General features: G+C 40.4%; 1 protein-coding gene across 1 annotated transcript; it reads right to left on the reverse strand.

Moving 5' to 3' along the window:
• Nucleotides 1–11,085: 11,085 nt before the first annotated feature.
• LOC119649065 lies at nucleotides 11,086–11,878 on the reverse strand. The gene is made up of 3 exons (XM_038051053.1): nucleotides 11,536–11,878; nucleotides 11,393–11,479; nucleotides 11,086–11,327 (listed from the first exon to the last, which is right to left on the reverse strand). Exons 1-3 carry the CDS (start codon nucleotides 11,706–11,708, stop codon nucleotides 11,207–11,209), a joined length of 381 nt encoding a protein of 126 aa, XP_037906981.1. The 5' UTR covers nucleotides 11,709–11,878; the 3' UTR covers nucleotides 11,086–11,206.
• Between the last annotated feature and the right edge of the window lie 545 nt (nucleotides 11,879–12,423).

A 12,423-nucleotide genomic window follows, 5' to 3' on the forward strand; every position in this document is an offset into this window, starting at 1 on the left:
GAGATGTTGGACTGCACATCAATGAAGGCAAGACAAAATAAAAAAATTAAAATTATTGAAAGGTAAATTTTTGGTGCCTCGTTAAACTTTTTTTTTGTAAATTTTAATGTTTTTTCCCGCCTTCTAAAATGCATAACAAGTCGGGAAATCGAAAGCTGGACGCTTCTGGTATGAAAGGTTTTGTGCATTTGTTATATTATGTCCAATTAGAACCTAGCACGTAATATATGCCTATGTTATATTAGTAGCGACAATTTCGACTTATTATATAGCGTATATTTCTGCAAAATTAGGTGATTCTAGGATGAACTTAAGAGTGGTTTTACAGCTAATTACTAAAAATTGTGGTAACATACTATTATTAACAGAGGGTATTTTGGAGGTAGTTTCTGGGAATGGGTCCGTGAAAGAAATGATCACTCTCGGCCCCCGCACTCCCCGCCTTTCCAAAAGATGTCAAAAATAAGACCGGCAAAGAAAAATACTAATCGAGACCTTTCATTTGATACCCCACGCTACTATATTTGGTGAAAAAATTGCACCCCCTTTTGCATATATGGAGACCCTTAAGATTAACCTAGAATGATGTAATTGACTGCATGCGTGAGCGTTCACAGTTCCCACTTTTCCACAAAATTTGGTGTCAATCGCCCCAACCGTTTCTGAGAAAAATTCGTGTAACATACAGACAGACGAGGTTTTATACAAAACCTTAAAAAAGCGGGCCGATTAGTTGCAATTATCCTAGTTTGCGAATCATAGAAGTATTTTATGAAAAAGCCATGATAATTTCAAAAAATTTCGTTGGATAGATTTTGGACTGTGGTGGCACCCGATTTTCAGCATGCAATTTTGAGAAAGACGCATTAGAATGTGATAATTAACCATTAATCATCCATAAAACTCCGGTTTCGTGAAAAAACGCATCTAAAGTCTTGGCTTCATTCTTGCTGTGTTAATGACGTCATTCGAATATCGGCGATCGACATAAACCTTACGACACTTTATTTGTGGAAAAATCACTATTCACACGAATATGTTTGAAAATGACTTTAAAACAATCTTTCTTTCTCGGGTAAATCCGACGGTATAGTCAACATCCTTAATAAACAAGTATTAGAACTTTCATCAGAAGGCCAGGAACCAATTTTATTTCGGTATATTCAAACCCAAATACAGGATGATGCCCAACTCGTTTTTATGAACAATGTGTTGCAAGGAAGGGAAGAATTGATATAAGATTTAAAAACTATTCATCAGCAACCCTATCTGTCAGTTATATCGCGAACTAATACAAACAAACAAACAATGTCAAACAAGATCACGATGAAACTGTTGTCTCCTATACACAGCGTGTACAAATACTACAGCGCATCCTGCAGTCCAGAAGTGGCAAAGCCAAAAGTGAATTTGTGGCTGAAAAATTGCGAAAGAGTAGTTCGCGTTACCGGCAATTGGCGCTTGGCAACACTGTTCTAAACATCGAAACGAGCAAAGGCCGGCCGAAACAACTATTGCTTAATACGCTGGATGGGAATTTGAAAGCCTCGCGTCAGCAGCCTTTCGCAGAGCAAAATGGCAAAGCTGATCAAGATAAACTAACCCAGCTCCTGAAAGGAGCAAAGGCTGCAGAAAGAGAAGACTGACATTTTATCCCTTAGGGAGTATTAGTTTGACGCGGAAGAGGCAATTTTGAATTACTATAACTTTGTTAGTAATAGTAGGATTTCCACCAAACTTGTCAGTATGACACCTCATATTAGATACTATATTACTACAGATTTCACTGATGTAGGATGACCTTAAATAAAATAAATGTTCAAAATATTATAATACATTATTATTAACTTTATTTGAGCAGAAATGGCACCGAAAAGTATTTTGATGTCTAGCTAGGATAGATCACCATAATTTTTTGTAGATTTTTCGCAGGCTTAGTTTCTGAGAATGGGTCGGTACTTGACTTCTTTCGGACCCGCAAAATTAATAATTAAAATAATTCTAGAAAGCTTCCAAGAACAGGCCGAAAGCTTAATCGACAGAATACAGGTTGATTTCCGCTCTTCATCTTTCTGTACTGACCATATCGATACCCAGCAGATCATTTTGGAACAGTACGAGGAACTCAGATCTCGACTTCACCTGCTTTTCATCGATTTCATAAGACCAGTTATGAGAAGTTAATAATGTCATGTGCTGCATTGACGAAGAATCCCAGGGAAATTTGAAATGAAAAGCGGATTCCGTCAGGATTTTATCTTATCACGTTTTCTTCTTGTAATCGTTGACGTTCCTCATGTCCTTTGTCTGGAGCACTCGGCTTAGTTCAAGGGACTGTTTCCCTTTTTCTCAAACACCTCAGATTTTTTTTATTTCAACTTTGTTGCTTATAATTTTCTGCTTTTACAGAACTAACAATAAGTGATCAAATTTTACGGGCTAAAGAAATCATTTAAATTCGTTCCTAGTGTTTACAATTGCGGATTATTCTAAAATCGAATCCACAGGTTTGCCAAACCTCCACAGGCCATCGCAAATTCAAATATAGAGGTGGGACGTTTGGCTTAGCTTGTGTAAGTGTGCAAGCACTTGCTCCGATTCGATCAAGTGTAGATTTTTTAAACAAATCAAAATTAATTTGCTTGCCTCCTCAGGAAACACAACCTCACTTGCAAACGAGTGTGTTGTGATACGTTTGTGGAGGTTTAGTGTTTGCGGCAAACGCGGTAAATTTCTAAAACAGTAATATAATATTGCTAACTTTATTTGTACAGATATCAGAGCGAGATGTATTTTGATTCCTAGTTTTCTTATAGATATGAACATCATTACGACTTCTTTTCAGATTGTTCAGTTGGATAGGTTCTGAGAACCTATTGCCTATGTTTCACCCAATATCAACCCACATGACCATATTCTGTGGAAGAAAATTTTTAAATTTTTATTTTAATTTTGTACTCTAACCATTCAGTTATCCGGACACATCAGGTTTACCTAATGACTTTACAAAAGCTCTTTGTTTTCTAGCAATGAGCTAGAATTTCGGTTGATTAGCCAGTTTTTTCAGTTTCACTTGAATTCTTTTAGCTTTGATGTGTCTTCTCCAAATAAGATGTCAGGAGCTAAGATATCTGACGTTGTCTTTTCATGGAATATTGATTCCATTAACAACCTGGTCGGGAACATTGTGAATGGGAGGGGGACCCTGACCCGCCTCTGAACTATTATCTTTGAACTTTTGGCATTATGCCGGCTCCATACGATTGGTATGGAAACCTCCAGCAGTGTTTTCTGAGCAACCAAGCAAATTCCCTTTGATTCGTCCCAAAAACCGACACTCGATCCGATCGTTGGCAAACACTTGCGACGTTACAGAAGCCAAGTCAATACTCTATCCACATGTTTGAGTTTGCGATGACTTGTGGAGGTTGAGCAAATATGTGGATCCGGCATTAGAGAACGATGTGTCTTGCCACGCACGTAGAGGCTGCTGTTCAAGCTTTCAATGGCCACAGTGATGTCTTGATTCATTTTCAGGGGTTTCCGCTGGATAGATGAGAACTTACATATCTATTTCCGATTTTTCAACCAGTTTGTTAACTTGTTTGGTGGAGGTTCTAGCCTTTCTATTTCGTTGTCACGCAGCTATGCACGAAAAGAAGTTTTGCAATTGTTTGGCACTTGCAGGTAATTGGGATGATAGTTATCAAAAACATGATGTTTTGAACGTGATTTTATAAGGATGCCGTTACCGCCATGAACACAGGACGTGGATCTTCTGATGCCGAAGTTGTTTATCCGGTAGATGTGTTTCAAAGATAAGCCTGATACTCATTTCATCATTATTTAGAAAATATTCCAATTTTACTTTGTGTTGGTTTATAACATTTGTACTCCAGTGGCATATTTTAAGGGTGCTAATTTGCGGAACAAAACTTAATTAATTTGCTCCCGGCTGTGATTTGTTTGGAATGCATTCACGAGATAAACTTTTCTCCATTCACGATTGCGTAGACCGGGCATTCTCGATAATTGACAGTGTGTGCTGCTCAACTCATCCATTCACTCTTCCTACCGACATTAGTGGGTACAGCAACGAGGGTATTTCATCGGTTTGTATATCTTGGAAGCATCTTTTTAGCGGACGGAGACAAAAAACTTGATGCTACTCCACACAATACCAACCCTAAATCCGCCTTCGCTTCCTTGCCCAAAATCTCGGAATGCAGCTATCTCAACACCCAGATTAAGTTGAGACTGTTCTGTGGACATGGAAAGTATGTTAACCTGAATTATTACTTGAGGCGTCCAAACTATCATCAAGCCATTGGTGTATTCTGGCCTGATATAGTTTCGAAAGGCGAACTTTTTCGAAGTACAGTCAGTTACCCATAAACTTGTTGACGAAAATGAGGAAATGGCAGTGGATAGGTAACACGTTACGGAAGGGCAACGACTCTATTGCTGGTTACGCCACAGTATGGAATCTGCTATCCGAACATGGTAGACGAGTGCGTCTCCACAGAAGTAAATAATGCAGAAAAGTGAATGCAAACTTCTTGGCATAGGCATGGTGAAGATGATCGCGCCATTTGATTGCGAAACAACCTAACTGTGTCGGTTCTGAGCACAGCGGCAGCTATGTACATCACCTTTTTATTCACATAATGCTCGTAGTATGACGAGGCCGTTTTGTTAAGCCCCATGCAAGCACACAGTTCCTTTCGAGGACCCTCGGTTTGTCCATTTGGCTAGCATTCATATTAAACCAAATAGAATATCCGTAGGTGACTACTGGCCTAACCAGAGTAAGGTAGTAAATAATTTTAACCTCTCACTTAAAATTTCGTACGTAAAAGAGCCTTCAAAAGACATGAATGCCTTGCGAGCACCTTCTAAAGTGACTTTAATATGTTCGCTATATTGAATACGTTCGTGAAGGAACACACTCAGGTATCTAACGAACTTTTTATGACGAATTCGTTGAGAACCATCCTCATTCGCGACAATGTGGAAATCCCTCCAATTTCTTTTCAAGTTCCTACTAGCAAACGCGAAGGAACTCCGAAACAGAATTGTTGTGTACTTTTGCGTGTTGATTTTCATTCACCAGATTTTTGTAAAGAATTTAATGTCATTGAACATCTTCTGAAGTTCAACTTGCACCTCAGTTACCTTCTTTTGTGTTGCCAAGGCAATGAAATCGTCGTTTTCCGGCAATCGATTGAGCTCGAATAAATCAATTAATTTGCCTGCAAGCAGCACAAAAAGTATGGACACCGTCATTGTGCCTTGCTGAAGTCCATACAGAATATGAAATTCTCTATTAGTAGTGAGATTTCCGTCTGTGGTGAGAAAGCGCTTGTCGTACAACATAGTACACACCATCGCAACGAGGTGATTAGAAAACTCGTTTTTCAGGAACCTGGAAATCGGCTCATTCACCCTACGCACTCATCATTGTTAACCCGCCAATAAATAGAAGACATTACCTTTATGCCTGCACACGATATGACCAGATTGAAACCTGTATTGCGCATGCGATCATAATTCTTTCTTCCTGAAATGCCTGCTCAAAGCGTTCAATACCAAAACTTCAAGGACCTTGCTGACGTTAGGCAGGAAACTGATTGGGATGGTTACTGCCCCATAGCAAAGGACAACGACCGGTAGATGACGGAGGTTGCGTTGGGAAAGCCGTATACACCAGATGATCTGCTATTGGTTACCCATCTAAATATGGAAGTTAATTCCTCACATGGGACAAAGTAATCAAGCAGGTTATCGCCCGGTATGAGACCAGCCTGCATTGCAGGACTGAACTGTAGGATCATGGTGCCGTTCAGACTGCTTTTGAAATTATAGACATCTCGTTCCACGAGTTCCGAAAGCCGCGATGATGCTAGCTCCATTCTAGGCCGTTGCATCGCTACAAAGTGCTCTTCTATAAGCTCGAGTTTCAGAGTATGATCCATCACGAGGTGGGTTGATTACCATGGGTATCAGCAGGCGCGCTATTAGTGTCTATTCCTGAGGGAGTTGCATTTCGCTACCATTAAATTCCATTCTCGGCACGGCATGTTCATTTTTGCAAACATGGTATTCAAATCATGTAGTGAAAGACCTTCTAACTTCTACCGCCATCAAGAGTTCACTTCATTTATGTAATATTGACTGATTAGATTCCATGCAATTTTAAGGAGTAATTTCTATTCGACCAATACGCTATGTTGATAAACCCCATATCTCCGACAGATTCTGTTGACGCATATGAGCAGAAGGCCTTCGATTTGTTCACCCTTTTAATGGCTGCAATTTCGTATCCTTCTATGTTATTCCGAGGTTTGATCTTAGAGATTGTGTCCAGCGTCAAGTTCTTAAGCTTGAGGGAATAGTAAAGTATTTCCGCGTTGCTAAAGTTCTTGTCAGTCTTGGCCCTCGATGTCCCCGAACAAACCGCTCCTGAAATTCCTTCAAATCTGTTAGTTTAAAGTTCAGCTGTCCACCGGCAGAAAGCAAACTCTTCGTTCATCAAACAAAACCTCTATTAGAATAGCTTTATGCTCGCTGTCACAAGGGAAAGTTTGTAGTTTCAATTGAGGATTCATAAAAGTAAAGTGCAAGTGTATGTTACCAATACACAAATGAAGATAAGAATTTGCCCTGGGCCAGGTTGTACTATCTAACTCCTACAATTCGGATTTATACTCTATCTGGTATTGCTTTATCCGAGATTTGAGGAGTATTTAGATTAGATGGTGTTCCTTGGTATTTTTATATCTAAGAAGCGTACTGTTACATAGCGTTGTATTTTTACCAAGCGGTTATATCAATCAAACCCGACTTATGTTTCGAATTCTGTACACGAAACCTGAGAAACGTCTGCTGAACCAACACCAACAGCTCTACTACCAAACCCTATCCCCAGCTTCATATGATGACCGCTGGGAACTCGTTCTTAGCGGAAAGCTCCAGACGGAGAAGGATGAAAACGAGTCTCCCGCGCCTAAAAACGGGACAAATTTTACCAACTGATCCTTCAGGATGGGTTGGGTAAGGCTGACAGCCCTACATAGAAAACAACTTATTACGAAGCCACAAAAGGAGCTGGACTGGATTGACTATACAACGATGAACCCGACAAAGACAAAGGAATAACGATTCCCGCATTTTCGCATGGAACGTGCGCTCCCTGCACAGAGATGGAGCTGCCAAGCAGCTAGTCGTTATCCTGTCCTAATGTGGGGCTGATGTAACACCGTTGCAGGAGATGCGTTGGACAGGGACCAATTTCTTAGAGAAGAGCCGCTACGCCATATATTGTAGCGCCCATCCAATAAATCATGTGGTCAAGATAGTTTTCTAAGTGAACCAGAAAATGAAACCCGCTCTAATCGGCTTTGAAAACATAAGCGGAAGCCTACACCCTCTGCGCTTGCGAGGCAAATTTATAAGCCTCATTAACCTTCACGCTCCTACAGAGGAGACTGCAGAGTCGGAGAAGAATACCTTCTACGAAGCAGTAGAACAAACCCTCGAAGCCTCTCTCAGGTATTATATCAAAATCATACCTAACAAGTAGGAACGGAGCCGACATTCAGGCGATATTTCGGCTCCCATAGCTTACAACTCCAGATTATTCAACTAGTAGTGTCACACGAAATGGTTGAAGTACCTAGTTTGCGCGAAAAGCGGCCTACAGACATACATGGTCTACTTTAAGCTAGACCACTTTCGACCAAATTGATCATCTCTTGACCGAACGCTGCCATCTGTCAGCCTTGATCAACGTCAGAACATATAGGAGGGCCAATATAACCTCGGCTTACCATCTTATTGGCATAGTGCTCCGGGTTGGAATACCAACACCACTTAAAATCCGCTCTGATAAACAGGTGAGAGTGAATGCTGAAGACTTCGTACCGCGGAAGCAGAACAAAGCCTTGTACTCCTCGATGCTCATCCTGCCCAGACGCAGACAAATACTACCACCGCCAAGTATAGAACAGTTCGCACAATCCATCGGTTACACCAAGCGGTTGATCAACTGATGATCAAGGTGTGGGACAGTGAATCAAATCAATGCCTGATGATTGACAATGAGGCATTATCTGTTCCATACGTAAAAAGAGAGATATCACACAGTGCAGCAATTATGGAGATCTCACGTTGCTGAGTATCATCTATAAGATATTCTCCGCTATCTTATCAGGTCGAATAGCCCCATACCCCCAGAACATCATTGGCCCATACCAAAGAGGCTTCACTCCAGGCAAGTCAGCAACAGATCAGATTTTCTCTGTACGGCAAGCGATGGAAAAACTGTTGGGATATAGGTATCAGTTGAACCATCTTTTCACTTACTGTAAAGCCACCTATGACAGCATAGCCAGGTAAAAACTGTACATGGCCATGAAAGAATTCTGCTGATCCTGACCAATGTGAGAAATAAAACAGGAGGGTCACGAAACCGTTCCATATCAAAAACGGTCTAAGGCAATGGGTGTCTTATCATGCGTCTTCTTCGACCTGACCATGGAAAAAGTGATCCGTGACACTGAGGTAAATGCGAGAGCACAATCCGCAACCAAATACTGGGTTACACTGAGGATATCGACATCATGGGAAGAACGGCCCGAGACGCACAAGCTGCCTTTACCAAAATGCAGCAGGCGGCGCGAAATCTTGGGCTGCACGTTAGTGAAGGCAAGACGAAATATATGTTGGCACTATCAGCACCAAAAACCAACCAACAACATCATATCGCACTGGCCAAACGAGAAAATTTCTCATATCTAGGGTTGAAAATCACAACCGATAACAGCTATAGCGATGAAATCTGCGGACGATTGTTGGGCGCCGCTCGAAACGTCTTACCGTATGGTCAAACCTCTTACTGTTCGTGACAATGATCTTTCCAGTACTCCTGTATTCCTCGGAGGCTTGGTAACTACATGACAATGGACGATTTCGTAGCCTATGTAAGGACGAAATTTATGAGCGATACTATGGCGGTTGTGGATAAAATCCAGCTGAATAAGTTGCGGTGGGCGGGTCACTTAGCCCATATTAATGAGGATGATCCCAGCCCGAAAAGTCTATAAGGCTAATATCTATGGAAGAAAGAGAAGACAAGGTAGTGCCTGCCTGAGATGGAGCGATAGCGTAGGTCAGGACGCCAGACAGCTTTAAGGGGTATCCAATTATGACCCGACGCAAAACTGGAATGTCTGGAGTTCCTTATTAAGGCAGACGTAGATCGGATACCGGTTGTTGCGCCGTTGATGATGATGATGTTTCTATACTATACCGGGCTACGATGGCTGGAGGAGGGAGGATTTCATTACTGGCTATGTTATGCAGTGGAGCCCACTCTCCCAAAGCGGCCGACGAGTGCCCTAAGAGGACTCCGCGCGGAACAGCAACGTAGGGTTGCGGACGTCTTGGAAAGTGCTGAGAAGATTTGAAAGAGTTGAAACGAAAGAGTGGATGGGAACCATAACTTCTTCTCTTCTTCTTCTTTAAGATATAGATTATTTCGAAGCCAATCAGAAGAAAAAATAATTTCAAATTTTTATTTACTCGGGTGCGCAATATATTTCAGATTGCAGTTCATTGCTCCTTGTGTCACCATTGTCCCCCACCACGCCTTTCCGTCATAGTTATTAACAAGACCAAGGTGGGAAATTCGTGCGATATCTGTGGCATTTGACTCGCAAGTAGGTGACACTTGCAGTTTTCAAGCCCACTATTTCCCAACTGAAATAACCTGCTCCATGGAAAAGGAGCAAAAAGCATTTAATTTATTGCCACCCTAGAAATAAATTAAGCCGAAAGACGGTGCGGATTTTCTTGAGAAAGGTTTTTATTAGTTGTTAAGCTCAAACTCCCTAAATATTTTTCGGAAGTAGAATTTTAGTTCAGTTAGTTACAAATTGATCCAAATTGGGGACCTCACGTAAAAGTTTTGTTATAGCCGAGGAATTTTTTTCATTGTCTTCCGTTGTCAATGATGTTGTTGAAAGGGCAGTAAGCTTTACCCAGTGGTATCAAGGACAAATGAAAACTGTTGGAAATATGCAAAACATTCTAAGTCAGCACACAGTCATAGATAAATGCCTATGAAATCGTTCAGTAAAGACTATTCTTTCAGGTGAAACAGCCTTGCAGTCTTTGATTTCTTCAGTTTAAATGTGTCCTCTGGTAGGATCCTGCGTAACACTCCACATTATAATTAGTGGACAACATCTCCCGTTTTTTTAAAGACAATATAATACATATTTTGAAACTCCGCTCAAAGTCGAAATATACTAGGTCGAGAAAGTTCAAAAGTTTTAATTTTGTAATTTCTTTGCAGCACACCATAAAGGTACGACCATATCTACACTACGCGACGCGATGCGGCTGAGTTGCCTGGCAAAGAATATCGTCGCGTGTCATTTCCATATAAGGAACTCAGTCGACTTCTACGATTATTCACCTGTTACACTGTCAAAACGCACTTGTTTGCGGTTGGCTGCCACACTAGTGGAAAATAGCCATGCCTCGTTACGGCCGTTGTGCTGAATGTGGTGTCACGTCGCGTAGCGTAAATGTGCTGGTATCTTTAATTACGATCTTTTGTAATCCAAGCTATACGGATCTTCTTACATTAACAAGTGTCCATCCTATCTGGAACGGTTGTGATTTTCACGCGCTAACGAAAAAACTTAAGACCTCTCCAACTCCAGCATTATACCTCATTTTTCGCAATGCTAGATTCGGTTTGAGGTCCCTCCTAGATCCATCAAACTGAAATATCAGCTTAAATGAAACACTTCAAAATGCAGTATGAGATGAAGCGATACTTTCAGACCTATAAATGCACTATAAGCACTGCAAAATTTTAAAATTAATCTACAATTTTATCCACAGTCCTTTTAAGGCAATGAATTAAAACCAAACCGATGCCATGATCCTTTAACGGATAATGGATATTCTTCTTCTTGAATTGTTTCACTACTGTTGTTTCCCAAATTTGAAGAATTTTATTTTCAATATTTCTAACGTACCTCGAGTAAATTTTGTTTTCTTAAACGACGTCCATTTGCTTTCTCTTAATTTAAATATTTTTTTTTTCAACTTTTGAATAATACAAAAATCAGGAATTAAAGCATTATTTTTTTCACAACTCGCAAGGACTGAGTTTATCCGTGGTTAGCTTTGTTCAATTAGTATTTCTCTTAGAGGGAGTATCGGCATTGTTGCGGCAATGACCGACGACGTATTGCAAAAATAAAGAAGCAATGAATAAAAACCCCGCAATCAATAAAGCAATTTGTACATTCCTAAAAGAAGACAAAAAATCCTGTCCAAAAGGGTACAACTACATATATGTACGTAATTACAATACCTCTCTGCGGAGTATATGAGTTTCACTACCCGCACAATAAAAGTTGCCCATTTAATCCAAAGTTGAAAAACGAGGACGACGAAAAATCTAAAATAGAAGATCATATACATATTCGTCCTGTATATCTGTTTGTTTAACCGCACATCAAAACACTAAATAAATCTGATATCAGATAGTAGAAACTGTCCTTGTCCTCCTCAGCGATATCCGGCCGAGATGCAGTGAGTGAAGTCTGCTTCCAATGTACAGAGGTTGTTGCATTAGAAATCTCCTTCACTTGAATATTTGAATTTGATAAATTTTTTCCTCCGGCCATACTGACTTAGGAAGGATACTTTCCACTTTTCAGATATGAGCTTAAATTTAGTTAACTTAAAATTTGGATAAAAATTAAAATTTGGATTTAAGTTTGCGGAACTCCCTCTAAGATGACATTACTAAATTGTGCATTTCGGTTTGGCCTACTTTGTGATATTCGAGGAAGGAGATACGCAAAATTGGAATTTAAGTTTTCACATGGTGAGCATAATCAAACTATCATTTTTGAGTTTTGTGCAAAACAAAACCTTTTTCAAATCGGTTTACCGTCTGTCTGTCCGTCTGTCTGGTTGTCTCTCTGTCCGTCACACTCTTTTTCTCGGAGACGGCTATAGCAATTGACACCAAATTTGACGGGAAGGTGGAAACTGTGAACGCTCACGCATACAGTGAGTTACATCCTTCTACGTTGAATTTAAGGGCGGTCCCCATACATGCAAAAGGAGGGTGTACATTTTTTTTCACCAAATATAGTCATGTGGGGTATTAAATTAGAGGTCTTGGTTAGTACTTTCCAAAGCCGGGCCGAGTTTTGACATTCGCTGGAAAGGTGAGAGTGCGGGGGGTCGAAAATGATCATTTCTTTAACGGACCCATTCTCAGGAACTAACGAACCGAAAAATCTAAAAAAAATCAGGAGGCCCCAAAGAAATATTGGGTACCAGTTTTATTAGTTCCTTGGGGGAGTTATCAAAATCATATGAACAAAATTT

Source organism: Hermetia illucens, chromosome 2, assembly GCF_905115235.1.
Source record: "Hermetia illucens chromosome 2, iHerIll2.2.curated.20191125, whole genome shotgun sequence".
NCBI lineage: Eukaryota > Metazoa > Arthropoda > Insecta > Diptera > Stratiomyidae > Hermetia > Hermetia illucens.